This window comes from Canis aureus, chromosome 21, assembly GCF_053574225.1.
Source record: "Canis aureus isolate CA01 chromosome 21, VMU_Caureus_v.1.0, whole genome shotgun sequence".
NCBI lineage: Eukaryota > Metazoa > Chordata > Mammalia > Carnivora > Canidae > Canis > Canis aureus.
Window position 1 is genome coordinate 44149216 of NC_135631.1, and position 17961 is coordinate 44167176.

The window sequence follows — 17961 nt, forward strand, 5'->3', positions numbered from 1 at the left end:
GAGGGAGAGGGAGAGACAGGCTCCCTGCTCAGCCCATACCATGTTATCTGTTTGCATGTCTGTCTCCTTTATCAGCCTGTGTGTTAAGAACTCAAAGGTCAGAGTCGTTTACCTTTGCTTTCCAGTCATTCTATAGAAGAGGAAGGTGTGGTTCTATTAGCTACGTTATCCAGAGTCATAGAATTAGTTAATGGCAGTAACTAATTACTCACTCATTCATTCACTCTGTTATGTATCCTTCCATTTATCTAGTATTTATTAAAGTTCTACTATGTGCCAAGCCCTGGGAATACAAAGATGGCAGGAAATGAAATGACCTCTAAACTCCTTTTCTGTTCCAAATCTTTATGACTAAGTGAAGATGTTAGTTCCTACCTCCTATAATCTCGTGTATTTCTCTGTCCATACAAAGTGTCTCTTCTATTCTTGGTAATCTCTTTATCTCTACACATGTCATAGCTATAGAGAGTAAGTTTTTCTTTTGTAAAACTCTCATTTAAATTGTAGATAATAGGTACAATTCCTAAAATAATCCTTAAAAAGATTTCTGGGATCAGAGCAGTCTGAATTCTATACCTTTACTGTCTACTCTTTTCTGCCTCTCTAGAATCAAAGGGAACCTGTGCTAATAAGCATCTGGACATAGGTGAGACCAGAGTTCTGGTGGTCCAGAACTAGAGACAAGGGGAAGGTGGTGTGGTGCTTTCTCCACAGACACCTTGGGGAGTGCCTGAGCTCAGTCACAGGAGACAACAACCTGGGGACAGCCGTTGGTCTTGGGAAGAACAAACATAGACTTGTGACTCCCCAGGGCCAGGTTCATATTGGACTTCACTGGGCCTTCCTGACCCCCACAAAAGCCCAACATGGAGTTGAGCAGGATTACCAAAATTGCCTGCCTTTGAGGACCAGATCTATAAGGGCTCTTATCATTTGTTCCCACAGGGGAATGATAGCCTGCTTCCTTGTAGCCTAGAGGCCATTTTTGCCTTCCAGTTCTAGGGTTTCTAACACCTAATGTTCCAAAACCCAGATGCGAGCCCCAGTAGATCAACCAAGAAAAATGACTGTACAACTAAGGGAGCCTAGTGGTCAAAGAAAGGAAGATCAACACAAAAGTCAAAAGTCAATGAAAAATGAAAAATGACTGTACAACTAAGGGAGCCTAGTGGTCAAAGAAAGGAAGATCAACACAAAAGTCAAAAGTCACATAAATCTAGTGAAAAAGAACTGCTAGGGCTGGAAAAATCTTTAAATAAAATAGTAGTAGTAGTAGTAATAATAATGCTTGAGATTCAAGTGCTACATAAAAAGAGATTTTCAAATTTGAACTATAAAATAAATTGTGATCTGAACTGTAAATTCAGAAGAATTGGAGAGTGTGATAGTTATTTGAGACTCGAATTAATAACTTGGCAAATCAGATGAAAGAAATAGCTCAAAGTACAGAAATAAAATGAGACAGACGTTATGAAAGCAAGACTTTAAGCGATGTCGAGAATATACTGAGGAAACCATCGTGCTAGTAAGAGAAATTACATACAGAGAAGAAATTACATACATCCATTCAGATGAACAAGCTAGAATTCAACAAAGAATAGAGAACAAGATTCCCTGAAATGAAGAAATACATACATCTAGTTGAAAGGGCTTAGAGGCCCAGCCTCGACCAATGCAGAAAAACACAGATACAGAATATCCTGGGGGAAAAAAACCAACAACACTAATGCCATTGAAAAAAGAAAGAACAGACAGTGATGTGCTCAGTATGTTTGAAACCCCAAGTAGAAAAAAAAAGAAAGAAACCCCAAGTAGATAATTTTCTTAGCACCCCTCTCCTCTATATGATAATATTGTGTTTAGTACTAATTATTGAGCAAGACAAATAATAATGGCCAGAAAAAAAAATAAATAAAAAACATAAATAGTGAAAATTATCCTTTAGGAAATTTTGTGTCTATATGAACATATAAGCAAAAAAAAATAGAGTATTGTAATACCAAAAAAGAAACAAGCAACAGGTTAATACTGCTCAATTATATTAATGTGTTTTCATAGAAAGGAAAAAACTCCATAAATATATGAATAGTACATGTTCATATAGCATGTATTAGTATATATTCGTATAGTATATATTACTATATGCTAATATGTATATATTAGTCTACCACAGGAATAAAGAGCAAATTTTGTTTGTAAGCCTTAAGATTTGAAGATTTCTCAATGACATCCTGAAAATTGGTCTTTACTGACAGCCCTTTCAGCCCAGGAACCCAGGCCCTTTGTTCTGATAAAACCACCTTTTTTTGAACCAAAGCCATCTCAAGAATTCTTTCTTGGCCATCCACTCTGAGTCCATCACTTCAACCCATACCAAAAGCAAGAAGAAAAGCTACGAGCTAAGGTATTTCATGCCTGGGGTTTGTAGGAAGGAGATAACTGTCGCTATTCGCATGACCTCTCTGACTGTCCTTATGGGGTAGCGTGCAGGCGTTTTCAGCGAGGATGCTGTATTTACGGAGACCGCTGCAGAGATGAACACGGCAAGCCAGTGAAACAGGAAGAAGTGCCTGCTGCGGATCTAATTGCAAAATCATCCCTTGCTCCTTCCTCAAGTCTCTCATCGGGAGCTGGACCAGTTGTTGAAATGAATACGGGCGAAGCCAAGTCCAGAAATTCAAACTCTGCAACTGTCGGCGCAGGCTCAGAAGACTGGGTGAATGCCATTGAGCTTGTGCCCGGCAGCCTTACTGTGGCTGTCCTGCCCCTTCCGGGACAGGAGCACCCCCACAGGGCTAAGCGACCAAGGAAGAATCAGAGAAAGAGCAGACAGCAACAGGAACAAAGAAGCAGCTGTGGCCCTCTGCTGCAGGGGGAGAGTGCCCGTACAGGGAGAACCGTGTGTATCTCCACGGAGACTCATGTGACCGGTGTAGGCTGCGGGTCCTCCATCTGATGGATGCTGCCCAGAGATCACAACATAGAAGATCTTGCAGTGAGGCCCACGGGAAGGACGTGGAGCTCTCATCTGCTGTCCAGCACAGCAAGGACGTGGTGTGTGGGATCTGCATGGAGGTGGTCTATGAGAAAGCCAACCCCAGTGAGTGTCACTTTGGGATTGTCACCAACTGCAACCCCACTTACTGTCTCAAGTGTATTCGCAAGTGGAGGAGTGCTAAGCAATTGGAGAGCGAGATCATAAAGTCCTGCCCCCAATGCCGGATCCCATTTAACTGTCATTCCAAGTGAGTACTGGGTGGAGGAGAAAGAAGAGAAGCAGAAACTCAATCAGAGATACAAGGAGGCAATGAGCATAAAGGAGTGCAGGTATTTTGTTGAAATCGTGGGAGCTGCCCATTTGGAGGCAACTATTTTTACAAGCATGCATACCCTGATGGCTGTAGAGAGGAGCCGCAGAGACTAAGGGAACATCAAGCAGGCACTGGGCCCAACGAAGGAACCACTTCTGGGAGCTCATTGAGGAAGGAGAGAACAGCAACCCCTCTGACAATGAAGGAGAGGAGGTTGTCACCTTTGAGCTGGGTGAGATGTTGCTTATGCTTTTGGCTACAGGTGGGGACGACAACCGGACAGACTCTGAAGACCAGGGGGACCTATTTCATGATGAGCTGGAAGATTTTTATGACTTGGATCTTTGCGTGGTGTGTGAACTGGTCTGCTGAGCCTCAGATGGTTGCTGTCCCCTGTGCTGGTGTGGAAGTGCCCGTGTCTCTCCTAGGCAGGCCTAGCAACTCCAGGTGCTGTCATGATCATTTTTTTTTTAAAGATTTATTTATTTATTCATTCAGAGAGAGCGAGAGAGAGGCAGAGACACAGGCAGAGGGAGAAGCAGGCCCCATGCAGGGAGCCCAATGTGGGACTCGATCCCGGGTCTCCAGGATCACACCCCAGGCTGCAGGTGGCACTAAACCGCTGCAACACTGGGGCTGCCCTGTTGTGATCATTTTTACCCAGGGCCTGTCTTAATCCCTCACCTTCCCCCCAAGGGGTGTGTCGTTTTTCTCTGTAAAAAAAAAAATTACAAAAATAAATCTTAAAGCTTGTTGTTTTTGTAACATGAAAAAAAAAAAAGGATCTTTATTGCATGTTAAATGGAGATACATAAAATTCCTGTTTCACAGAAAATTCCAGAAGATATTGTGTTCTCGCCAATATCTTTGTTATTTTAGAATTGATTCTTTTTTTTTTTTTATTTTATTTATGATAGTCACACACAGAGAGAGAGAGAGAGGCAGAGACACAGGCAGAGGGAGAAGCAGGCTCCATGCACTGGGAGCCCGACGTGGGATTCGATCCCGGGTCTCCAGGATCACGCCCTGGGCCAAAAGCATGCGCCAAACCACTACACCACCCAGGGATCCCCTTTAGAATTGATTCTTACATGCAGAGTACCAGCTAGAGTACACTGTTTATTAAAGATAAGTAATAAAAATAAGCGAACCTAAAGCCTACACGTATATTGTTAAAATTTAACACCCACCACAGGAATTATTTAGAATGTAGACAAAAGATTTTTTTTCAAGGAGGAGTGATTTACCACGAACATTGTTTAGAATCGCTGGTGCATGGTGATGCTAAGAAAAACAGCCCAGCTTTTAGCTTAAAATTGGTTTAAAATTTGTTAGAGACAGTGCTTCCCCCAGTGACTTGCACTTTAGGTGGTCCCCTTCCACCAACTGCATATTTGGCAGCAACTGGAGACCAAGTTTGTTAAAAGGGAAAAATCTCTGAGCGACATGGGACTTGCCATCAGATCACTGAGAGAAACAGCACCCCACCCCACCCCATCTTAATGAAACCAGGATATCCTTTACCTGGAGAAGCAAAGGGAGATGCTCAGGGCATTCTTGGGGATATATCACTTGAAAAATGTTTGAGGGAAGACTTAAACAAAAAATGGAAAGAGCACTTTGATATAAGGGAGAAAATGTTCTCCTCAGGAGAAAGGGAAGCTGACATGAAGAAGGAACACAGTATTTTTCGGGTTCTTTTTCAAGTTTACAGAAGTGGGGATGGATGTTAGAGAAATATAGTGTGTCGGAATGTATGAAAAATTTGGAACATATATGTTTGCTTACGGAAGAAGGTAAAAGGGTGAACATCAGTGTAGTGGATAAGTAAAAGGGAACCTCTATATTCACAAGGGAAAAACTCGGAACGGATAGCAACTTGCTCAGACCAGCCAAATAAGGGAAAGAAAAAAAAGAAGAAACTGTAATTTATTATTTTTTAAAGATTTGTTTATTTGAGAGAAAGAAAGCATGAAAGAGAGAGAGAAATCATGAGCAGGAGGGAGGTACAGAGGGAGAAGCAGGCTCCCCGCTGAGCAGGGAGCCAGATGTGAGGCTCAATCCCAGGGCCCTGGGATCATGACCTGAGCTGAAGGCAGACACTTAACAGACTGAGCCCCTCAGGCACCCAAGAAAGTACAATTTAGAGTAAATAGTATATGTAAAGTAAGATGGAAGGAAGGTAGTTAAGTTTATGGCTATTATACTAAATATGAAAAGGTTATCTCATTAAATACAGAGATTACAAGGTTAAGGTTAAAAAAAAAGCTACATTAAAAACCATTATAGTAATAATCGATGCAGACAAGAATTATCAATGGGTACTACAACCATTGCATGGAAAAATAAATAGTGTCCTCATAGATATATTATTATTTACACAATGGAAATAGTCTTCAGTGGAGAATACAGGAAGATACCACTTTATTATTTTTTTACTCTTAGTTTTTAAAGATTTTATCTATTTACTCATAAGAGACCCACAGAGAGAGGCAGAGACACAGGCAGAGGGAGAAGCAGGCTCCCTGTGGGGAGACCCATGCAGGACTCCATTCCAGGACCCCAGGATCACGCCCTGAGCCAAAGGCAGAGACACTCAACCACTGAGCCACCTGGGTGCCCCAGGAAGATACCACGTTAACCACATTAATACCATCGACAATGGGAAAAACTTACATCATGTACATCATATTGTGGTGTATGAAGGACACAGCATCACTTATATAATATTCCTGCCAAAGATCCAAATCCTATTAAGTAATAGGAAACTACTGGTCCACCCAATAGTTTGAAACCATCTTAAATGGGGGAATCCCTGGGTGGCTCAGTGGTTTAGTGCTTGCCTTCGGCCCAGGGCATGATCCTGGGGTCCTGGGATCGAGTCCTGCATGGGGCTCCCTGCATGGAGCCTGCTTCTCCCTCTGCCTGTGTCTCTGTCTCTGTCTCTCTGTCTCTCTCTCTCTGGTCTATCATGAATAAATAAATAAAATCTTTAAAAAAAAACATCCTAAATGAAGAACAGTCTACAAAACAGCTAACTTGGACTCTTTAAAAATGTCAGTATCATGAAAGATGAAAAGGCTGAGGCATTGTTAGAGATTAAAGGAGACCAGAGAGATAGGACAGTTACAGGCAATGTATGCTCCAGGATTTAAGAATTTAATATTAATGGGACAGTATTGTAAGATTGGTAAAATTTGAATATGAACTATTTATGAGATAATAGTTTTATATCAGTGTAAACTGTCCTAAATTTTTTTTTAAAAGGTTTTATTTATTTATTCATGAGAGACACAGGGAGAGAGGCAGAGACACAGGCAGAGGGAGAAGCAGGCTCCCTGCATGGAGCCCGATGTGGGACTCGATCCCAGGACCCCGGGATCATGACCCTGAGCCAAAGGCAGACTAAATAAATCTTTTAAAAGTGCTAAATTTAATAAAGGAGGATATGATGTCGAAAGCAACATTTATGAAGAAGGTACAGTAGTCTAAAAGTGCCCTGGTATAATTATATATACAGTATAGATATACATAGCCTTAAATCCCACAATACATTATTTTGCAAAGAAAACCTTAATGCATTTTTAAAAATTAAGATGTCATCATGTGCATTTGATGATTATGATCTAATAAAATTGGAAATAAGCAATAAAGAGGTAACCAAACTATCTTATGTATTTGAGAATATATCATATACTCTTACTAACACTTGACTCAAAAACAACCTTAAAAGGAAAAGTAGAAACTACCAGGAAAACTTTACATAAAAAAAAAAAAAGGAAGTTATTTTGTTTTTTTTGTTTTTGTTTTTTTTTTAAAGAGAGAGAGGGAGGGACAAAGGGAGGAGAGAGAATCTTAAGTAGGCTCCACACCCAGCCAGGAGCCTGACATGGGGCTCGATCTCCGAACTCTGGGATCATGACCTGAGCAGGAATCAAGAGTCAGACGCTTAGCTGACTGAGTCACCCAGGCATCCCAAGAAAAACACTTTTAAAAAATAATTAATTAATTAAACATTTTATTATTTATTTTTTTTAATTAAACATTTTATTAAGAAAACATTTTTTAGCCGTATTTTATGTTGATCTTCATTACCCTCTCATGAAGTCAAACACACATGCTTTCACGTAGTTGATCCTTGGATTGGTTCAACAAAAAGTTGAATTAAAACATAACTCTTAGATTTGATAGAAAGATACAACTTATCTTTACATGACATTCAGTTGTTATTTGTTTTATTGAACCACAAAATATTTGTGACCTTGTTACCACTTTCAATTTTCGGACATGGTTATCAAGTTCCAGTGTATGATAATCTTAAATTATATATTGGATTTCTACAGTTTACAGGAATATCTGGAAAGACAACATGTATCTCAGTTTTGTGATATTGAAGAGAATCTAACTGATACTAATCATTTCATTGATATCTTATTTCCTGATTTTAAAAATATGAAAAACCTCAAATTAGAGAAGACCCTGGCATTCCTTCGACCGAGGCTCTTTCAAGAAAAGAGAGGTAAGGAATAAATATAAATAAACTCTAGTATAATTACATTAAAAGATGTTATTTTAAAATTTAACATTAGAGGAAAAAAACACCTATTTCACAAGATTAAAATGAAGGGCGCCTGGCTGGCTCAGTCGGTGGTGGAGTGTGTGACTCTTGATCTTGGGGTCGTGAGTTTGAGCCCCATGTTAGGAAATAGAGCTTACTTAAAAAAAAAATGAGAAAAAACATAAATAAAGTGCCTGGCACCTAGAGGGTGCTAGTTATTCTTAACCTTTGCCCATATTCACATGGCAGACAGTGACGGAACAAGAATACAGACCTTAAATTTGTATTATTGATTCTTTTTTATAGTTAGTATATGGAAATGCAATCGATATTTGTATATTGACCTTATATTCTTTGTTTTTTTTTTTTTTTTTTGACCTTATATTCTTTGACATGCTGAACACACTTCGTTCTAAAAGGTTTGGTGTAGTTTCCTTGGGATTTTTATGCAGACCGGAGTTTCTCAACTTCAGACCTACTTACATTTGGGACTAGGTAATTCTGTGTTGAAAGAGGCTGTATCTGGGGTGCCTGGGTGGCGCAGTCAGTTAAGCAACTGACTCTTGATTTCGACTTAGAGCATGATCTCAGGGTTTTGAGATCGAGCTCCGTGATGGGCTGTGTGCTTACAATTCTTTCTCTCCGTTTCCCTTGTGCCCCCTCCCCCTCAAAAAAGAGGCAGTATTATGCACATTGCAAAATGTTCATAACATTCTTGGCCTCTACCCACTATGCCAGTAGCATCCTCCCCACCCTCAGTGTGAGACCAGAAATATCTCCAGACGTTGTCTGATGCACCCTTGCAGGACGAAATGCCAGGATGAGAGCTGGTGATAAGACAATAATATCATCTTAATTGAACCTTAATTCAGTTTTACCTCTTTCTTTCAAATTGGTATGGATTTTATTTCTTCTGCTTGCCTTACTGAACTAGTTAGAACTTCCTGTATGATGCTGATTAGGAGAGGTGACATGGTTACTTTGTTCTTGACCTCACAGCAAAAGCATTCAGTCTTTTACCAGTAAGTACAATATTAGCACTATAGACCTTTATCTACTTTTATTTTTTTTAATTTTAATTTTTTAAAAGATTTTGTTTATTTATTCATGAGAGACACAGAGAGGCAGAGACACAGGCAGAGGGAGAAGCAGGCTCCTTACAGGGAGCCCAATAGGGGACTCGATCCCCAGACCTGGGATCACGACCTGAGCCAAAGACAAACTCTCAACCGCTGAGCCACCCAGGCGTCCCAACCCTTACCTACTTTTAAAAATGTCCACCTATTTCTAGTTTGGGAAGGTGTTTTTTAAGTTTTTTAAAAATCATGAATAGATATTGTATTTTCTCATCTTTTTTTTTCTGTATCTACTGATACGATTATATTTTATAGGCTTGAGTTTGATAATATGGCAATTTCTTTGATTTTTGAGTATTGGACCATCCTTCAGATAAGCTACATTTGGTTGTATATTTACATATAGCTGGGTTTGATTTTTTAATATTTTGTTGCCTTTTGTGTCTATAATCATCAGAAATATTTGTTGTATTCTTTTCGTTGTAATGTCTTTCTCTGGTTTTGGTGTCAGGGCAATGTAGGCCTTATAAAATGAGATGAGAAGTAGTCACTCTTATTTCCCTGAAGAGGTAGTGTAAAATTCATATTACATCTTTCTGAAATATTTATTAGAATTTACCAGTGAAACTACCTGGGCCTGAAGTTTTCTTCTAAGGAATTTTTTTAAGGTTTTATTTATTTATTTGTGAGAGACACAGAGAGAGGCAGAGACATAGGCAGAGGGAGAAGCAGGCTCCCTGCAGGGAGCCTGATGTAGGACTCGATCCCAGGACCCCAGGATCACCACCTGGGCTGAAGGCAGACACTCAACCACCAAGCCATCCAGGTGCCCCTCTGTTGACTTCTTAATTATATGTATTTTGTCCATTTCTTTTTTTTTTTTTTTTTGTCCATTTCTTTTAGTGGTGTGCTATGGGTTAAAATATATATGCCTAACTTTTTTTTTTTTTAAGATTTTATTTATTTATTCATGAGAGACACAGAGAGAGAGGCGGAGACACAGAGGGAGAAGCAGGCTCCATGCAGGGGAGCCTGATGGGGACTCCAGGATCTCGCCCTGGGCTGAAGGTGGCACTAAACTGCTGAGCCACCAGGGCTGCCCTATATGCCTAACTTAAAACTCTTTCAGGTTAATATTTTACCACTTCACCTTATAGCCCCACACATCCTTTCCCCTTTTCCCTACCTATTGTAGTCACCATGTCTAATACAGGTACATGTATCAAGTGCTCCACCAAACCATATTGTAATTTTTTGCTTTTCAACAGTGATGAATTTTTTAAAAACTTAAGAGGCGTCCCCTTTTATACTTTTTAAAAGAGCAGATCTGCTGGCAACAAACTCAGTTATTTTCCTTTCATCAAATAATGTCTTTACGGCCTCCTGGGTGGCTCAGTGGTTGAGCGCCTGTCTTCAGCCCAGGGCATGATCCCGGGGTCCCAGGATCGAGTCCCACATCAGGCTCCCCGCAGGGAGCCTGCTTCTCCCTCTGCCTGTGTCTCTGCCTCTCTCTCTGTGTCTCTCATGAATAAATAAATAAAATCTTTAAGAAAAAAATAATGTCTTTATTTTCATTCGTGAAGGATATTGTACTGATAGAGAATTCTGGTTTGCCACTTTTTCCTTTAATACTCTAAAAATGTTGTGCCACTGCCTTCTGGATTTATTAGTATCTCATTAAAAATCCAGAGTCATTTAAAGCCTTTTTCCCCTTGTATGTCATGTACCTTCCTATTTGTTTATTTATTTGAGGGGGTTGCTTTCAAGGTTTTTTTCTTACCTTTGGTTTTGTGCAATTTTGTTTCTATGAGTATCTTTTTTTTTTTTAAGATTTTATTTGAGAGAGAGAGATAGAGAACACGAGCAGGGGGAGGGGCAGAGGGAGAGAGAGAAGCAGACACCTTGATGAGCAGGGAGCCCAGTGTGGGGCTCCATCCCAGGACCCTGGGATCATGTCCCGAGCCAAAGGGAGATGCATATCTGACTGAGCCACCCAGGTGCCCCAGTATCCTTTTTTTTTTTTTATTAAGATTTATTGTATTTATTGGAGAGAGAGAGAGAGAGAGAGAGAGAGCAAGCATGAGTGGGAGGGGCAGAGGCAGAGGGAGAGAGAATCTCAAGCAGACTCTACCTTGTGCATGGAGCCTGATGCAGGGCTTTATCCCAGGACGAAGATCACCACCTGAGCTGGAAAACGAGAGTCAGACACTCAACCAACTCTGCTACCCAGGCATCCCTGAGTATACTTTGCTTTAAGTTTATCTTTGAGTTTGCGGTTCCTTGAGCTTCTTGAATCCATAAATTAATATCCTTCACCAGATTTGAGGAATTTCCCACCATTATTTCTTTATTCCTCCTGTGCCAACTCTTTCTCCACTCTGTCTGGGATTCCAAAAATATAAGTGTTAGATATTTTGACATAGTTTCCCAGATTCCCAAGGCTTTGGCCACTTTTATTTATTTTATTATTTTATTATTTATTTTATTGTTTATTTATTTATTTATTTTTAAATATTTTATTTATTTATTCATGAGAGACACACACACACACACACACACAGAGGCAGAGACACAGGCAGAGGGAGAAGCAGGCTCCATGCAGGGAGCCCGACGTGGGACTCGATCCCGGGTCTCCAGGATCAGGCCCTGTGCTGAAGGCAGCGCTAAACCGCTGAGCCACCTGGGCTGTATGCAGTTCAATTGGATCATTTCAATTGTGTTAGCTGTAAAACGGAATTCTGTGATTTCCTTGTTGACATTCAGCCCATCCAGTGAATATTTTATTTCAGTTGTAATGTTTTCCAGTTTTATACACCTTGAATGTGTATGATTCTTGTGTAATGGAAAATTGGAAAGAGAATTATAAATCATAATTTGTATGTTAATAATATTACTCACCTTAAAATCTAGTAAGCTATTTTTGCAAACGTCTAAATTTCAAATGAGGATGAAGTGCTATTATATGCCTTCATAATAAAACATTCTCTATGGTATGTATAGCCAATAACCTATTGATTTAACACTTTTTATGTGACTTTTTATTTAGAGCATGTTTTGAAGATTATTGAAGATGAGGGCTTTAAAATACTGATGCAAAGACAAATTATATTATCAGAAGAAGAAGCACAAACACTGTGCAGAGAATATGAAAATGAGGATTATTTTGAAAATGTTATAGAACAAATGACCAGGTAAAGTTGATTTCGGGCTTTGAAGACACAGTCTGATTTAGTCTTGAATCATTTAAATCTTCTTTTGACCCTGCCCTGGTCGTGTTGCTGCACCTCTCAGTTCTGTAAACATATGCTGAATCTACTTCTTTGCCAATCTCACTCCTATCTCAATTCTCTGCTCAACTGCCCATCTTCTCTCATCCTCCTGGAATGTTACTGGAGCAATAGCAAGGCCCCGGTGAAGTTACTGGAGTCCATCAAGTCTAATGCCAGAAATCGAAGGTGTATAGCATTAAATGCAAGCAGAGAACATACTGACTCTCAGGGGTTTTGGTAATCCTGAAGATCACTAGTCCTAGGAAAAGAATGAGATACTAGAACTCTGTCAGAAGTTATTTCTAGAAGAATAAGTGAAATAGCCGTGACACCAAGGGTATATAAGTTAGCTGGAATCTGGAATCATCCTTTTGTAAGATGTTCGGTGTACTCTTGAGAGAATACCAGTGGAAATTCACCTTAGACTCTTTTTTTTTTTTTTTTAAAGATTTTATCTATTTATTCATGAGAGACACAGAGAGAAAGAGGCAGAGACAGAGGCAGAGGGAGGAGTGGGCTCCATGCAGGGAGCCCGATGTGGGACTTGATCCCGGGTCTCCAGGATCACACCCTGGGCGGAAGGCAGATGTTCAACTGATGAGCTGCCCAGGCATCCCTCATCTTGATAAAAGGATGATCTTGACATATTTTTAGTCTATTTAACAAATCTACTTATATTATGTATATGGATTTAGCTACTGAGTCATAACTTTTTGTTGTTGTTGTTGTTGTTCTAACAGTGGTCCATCTCTAGCCCTTGTTTTATTAAGAGACTGTGGTTTACAACACTGGAAAAACTTAATTGGGCCAAGTAGTGTTGAAAAAGCCAAGGAACATCTGCCAGAGAGGTAGGATTCATATCACAGATCCCAAACTTTTTTCACAGTTGACATTTTAATTTCTTTTTGGATGCAGATACAGGAACCACAGCTCTAGTCTAAGGGAGGCTCTTAGGAAAACTACTTTTCCTAATTATGACCAGAGGTCCAGCCCAGTGGCAGCTGAGTAAGGCCAAGGCTTTGCAGAAGAAGGTTGTGGGATGCTTGGTGTGGGGCTGGGAAGTTACTGGTGGGTGCCCAGCCACAAGGCCATCTCTTGGCCTTGGTAGGAATTGATTCAGGAGAAGAAAAGCCCTCCCTTCAAATGGGCAAGAACAGAGATGCTCTATTGGATACAGCAAGCTTGACATACATGTGGGTATAATAAATAGCAGTACTAATGAAGTATCACATAGAAACACTGAAATGTTTTCTTTGGGGTAGAATAATCTGGAATCTGATTTGTTCTGCATGGACATATTTTACCCTTTACTTAGCCCTACAATTATTATAAAGGATAAGAGAGGTTGGACAGTCTGTGAGTAGTATGAGCCGCATGCCATGGAACCTCTTAATGAAGTGTAGCATAGAATGCAAGGCATGCCATCTGAGAGATGGGAATTCCTGTTGACACAAGGCCTATGCTTATAGCCATACTGTTCTAGAATTATGGTTTCAAATGTGAAGATAGCAGTACAGACACATTTTCTCCAGGTGAAGGCACTCAGTGACTGCCCCTCTCTACCTCACTATTACAGCGAGGATTCCAACCAGGGCCTTTATGATCCCTATGTTAGTACAAGTTCACAGCTAGTCTTGACTGTTATTTTTTTTATTGGTTCCTCCCTTTCTAGTTTCCTTAGCTCTACTCAGTTCTTTAGGGTTGCTTTTGAAATAACTCAGCAGAGCTGTGAGGGAAGCTCCCCTTCCCTGCACTCGGGTATCAGATTCTGCACTGCGTTGCTTAATCCGAAATATGGTCACTTTGCAGAAGGGAGAAGCACAGCAACCCCTCATTCATCACCTACTCCCTCTATCCCATCCTTCCCCTCACATACATACTTTCCCCAATAATTATGTCCAATAGCGCCACAGAGGGGCTGCTTGGTGATACCATAGGCTCTTTTCATCATTCATTGTGCAAATCCTCCACTCCTGGTAATCACAGGCTCCAAGGGTATTGGGCTCCAAGGGACTTCAAATCAGGGATGTGAGAACTGCCAAAGGTCAAGTGGGAAGGTCAAATTGGATAAAGCAAAAAAAGGAAATTTGAATGCATCGCCAAAAGCAAAGAGGTAAGAAGACGGTGTAAGGACAGAAGCCAAGTGAAGTCAGTTTATTAATAGGAAAGGGTGTTATTCACTATGACTGAATTTTGTGTGTTGGCAGTTCAGGACTATGTGTAAAGGGTAGAAAATGAAATGAGCAGAGAGTAATCCTCTACTGAAATATATGTAGATAACGAGACAGGAAAAAGGGCAACTGAAAAAAAAAACCATCAAGGAACAGCAATTGATTTAGGTATATGCATTCATCTATTGCAGAGGAAGCAGAACCAGGATAAACTGCCTGACCCAGGGGCACTGGGTGGTGCAGCCAGTTGAGTGTCCAACTCTTGTGTGTTTGGAGATCATGATCTCAGGGTCCTGGTTTTGAGCCTTGTGTGGGGCTCTGCACTCAACATGGAGTGTGCTTGGGGTTATCTCTCCCTTTCCCTCTGTCCCTCCCCCTTCTCTCTCTCTCTCTCTCTCTCTCTCACACACACACACACACTCTAAATAAATAAACAAATAAACAAACAAATAAATAAAATTTCTAAAAAGAAACCTGCCTAACTGAACATGTCTAGTACCATCAACCTCATTCCTGCTTCTTTACATGAAGCCATCCTGCATATTCCTCTTTTATCACTGCATTTGCTCTGCTGGAGGATTCCATAGCAGTGCCTCCTGGATTCAGTGTAATTTGGAGGCTTTGGCATAGAGTCCAATACCATCTCTAGTGCTTAATGACATTTAGTGATGAAGGGCGGGAAAGGAATATTTATTGAGAGCTTAATATGCACCATATATTTCAAATATATCATCTGATTCTCAAAATCTCCTTCCAGAGCAGTTTCATTATCTTATTGATATTTGAGACGATTAAAAGCATAGAGAAATGAAGTAATTGCCCGGTGACACATAGCTAGCAAGCAGTGTGAACAGGGTTCTACAGGCTGCTTGTTGCCTGCACCAAGGCACCTTTCCTTCTTTCAGAGTTATCTGTCAGTGGTCACATCATGATTATTTCATGGTTCTTTCTTCCTAACGACCATTCCCTCCTTGTAAGGAAGTAGTGTGCTCCAAGCTGCTCTATAGTTAATACCTTTTGCATAATGGCTCGATCAAGAATGAGTTGCTTGATGACTTTTGGACAATTTATATAGTGTTCTGTTGCAGTAGTTTATACTACAGTATGTTATGCTCTAACAGCTCTTGACTTCTATTTCAAAGTTTATGCATGCGATTTGCAATGGAAGATTTGCCTATCAACCAGTTGTATGGAAGTGACTCATTAGAAGAAGCCGAAAAGGAAATACAGTATTTCTTTCCTTCTCAAGATACTTTAGCACTGATTAAGCCTCACGTAACACATGAACAAAGAGGTAAATATTTAGAAATAAAAATTGTTGTGTACATTTCCTTCAGGTTTTGTGAAAGATTTTAAACTATGGAAAAGTTAGAAGAATAAGGCAATGAACGCCCACATGGCTCAATATAGATTTAACAATGAACTTTTGTCATTATTGTTCTCTCACCCTCCTTCCCTTCTTCCTTCTCTCTGTCTCTCTTATAATCAAAATGAAATTGAGTTTTGTTGAAGTTCTTTTCAGAGTTGATGGAGGTGACAATGTTTTTCTCCATAGATATATTATTTATTTATTTATTTTTTAAAAAAAGAACTCAGTCAAAAGTATTTCATATCTTTATTTCAATGATATCCAGCTGTACAAATAAAGATCTAATGTTGATTAAAACAAGTTTGTGTTATATATTTGAATGGATATAATACACCAGGAAATGAAAAATGAATATTGACTCTGAAAGTTCTCAGTGTTACAAAATTTCTTCCACTGCATTCTGGATTTTCACATAAATGAAACATTTGTCCATAGTAATAAAGACATAAATAAAATAATGACTCACTTCACATTTTATAAAACTCTTGACACTAAAAATTCAAAAAATCAAAAGAAATATTTCCATAGATATATTAATAGGAAAGATCATACTAATGATATGTTTAATATTCACCAATTCTCCCGTTCTTGTATAAACTTCACTTAGTCATGAGGTATTTTTTAAAATGTGCTTTTGGATTCTATTTGCTTGTATTTTATTTGGGATTTTAAAAAATTAAGATAATGAAATTGGTCTGTCCTTTTCATTTTTGGTGCAAGGTTTAGATAACAATGTAATACTTCATAAAGAATGCACATGTCTTCATTTGTGGTGCTCGGAGGAGTTTAAGCAGAAGTGGGATTGGTATTTGAAGATTTAGTAGAGCCTTCCTATGAAAACATCTGGGCCTGTTGCTTTTTTATTTTTATTTTTTGGTAGGACAATTCTTTGACTACTTTCTCTGCTTCTTCTATGAAAATTGATCTATTTAAACTTTTTACCTCCACTATAGTAAATTAGAGTTAATCTTGCTAAGTTGTGTATTCTTAGGATATTATCCATTTCGTCTACATAGAGTTCATGGTCTCTTATTATCATGTTTAATTTACTCATTTTCAATGGTTATTTCCACCCTGACATTTCTTCATTTGTTGTTTTTCAAAAAAACATATTTGATTTATGTTTTATTTTCTGTTTTCAAACTCATTACTTTCTGTATTTTTAAAAATTTTGCCTTCAATTCTCTAGTAGTTTATTTATTTATTTATTTAATTAAAAAAAGATTTTATTTATTTATTCATGAGAGACACAGAGAGAGAGAGAGGCAGAGACATAGGCAGAGGGAGAAGCAGGCTCCCCATGGGGAGCCTGATGCGGGATTTGATCCCAGTACCCCGAGATCACGACCTGAGCCAAAGGCAGATGCTCAACCACTGAGCCACCCAGGTGCCCCTCTAGTAGGTTTTTAAAATGTTCTTCTAGCTTTTTAAATTGGACATTTAATTCATTTATTTCATTCTTTTATTTTTGTCAATATAAATTTTTGAAGTTGTGTATTTTGCTCAATTCCTGCTTTAATTTCTTCTGATTACCCCATAGATTTTAATGCATAGTGTTTTCATTAATATTATTATTGTTGTTCTTAGAAATTTTGCACTGTGCCTACAATGGTCTTTCTCTACTTTTCTGCTTGGTGATCATATCTTATTTTTTCTGTACCAAACGCAGAGGTTGGCCTTTTTCTGGAAGTCATCTCTAAACTTCCCAGAGAGTTAATAGTTTACTTCCCTGTGGTTCTGGGAACCTTTTACATTGCTCTTTATAATAATGACCACCTTTTCAAGCTATGTTTCTAGGCCAGGCCCCCTGAGCAGACAAGATCTGGAAGAAGCATTTAATGTTCCATGCACATTTGTTCTCACAGCACCTCTTGTAGGACAGATCCTGGGCTGCCCCCTTTATAGGAAGAGAAGTCCAGCCTTCTTCAGGCTTTCTATGGGTTATGCTTATGCTCTACCTTTTGGGGCTAGGATGGCAGCACAACACTTCTAAGCACTATTGATCTGGACCAAAGAAAAGACTGTTATACCAGAAAGCTCCTAATCCCTCATTTGGTTCACTGAATATAGCCTTTAAAGTGTAGGCTGTTGGTGAGATTTTGACAAGATGTACTTTATTTAATCCCCTCAAATATTGCCTTGCTACTTAAGGGAGAAGCATCCAGATTGGCTCTCCCCTTCAATCCATATCTAGCAAGGACTTCTTG

The 17961-nt window shown here is 39.4% G+C and overlaps 1 protein-coding gene and 1 pseudogene across 3 annotated transcripts in view; both read left to right on the forward strand.

The window, feature by feature from the left end:
* Positions 1-17961, forward strand: part of NME8 (NME/NM23 family member 8) — a 49751-nt gene that overhangs the window by 24649 nt on the left and 7141 nt on the right. For both annotated transcript variants that reach the window (XM_077864083.1, XM_077864084.1), the window contains exons 11-14: positions 7655-7830; positions 11992-12136; positions 12955-13062; positions 15528-15679. In XM_077864083.1, coding sequence (XP_077720209.1) covers positions 7655-7830; positions 11992-12136; positions 12955-13062; positions 15528-15679 — 581 coding nt within the window. The remainder of the gene's footprint in view (positions 1-7654; positions 7831-11991; positions 12137-12954; positions 13063-15527; positions 15680-17961) is intronic.
* Positions 362-12082, forward strand: LOC144293129 (E3 ubiquitin-protein ligase makorin-1 pseudogene; annotated as a pseudogene). The gene is made up of 4 exons (XR_013360615.1): positions 362-429; positions 2318-3543; positions 7783-7830; positions 11992-12082. The product of XR_013360615.1 is annotated as an E3 ubiquitin-protein ligase makorin-1 pseudogene (transcript).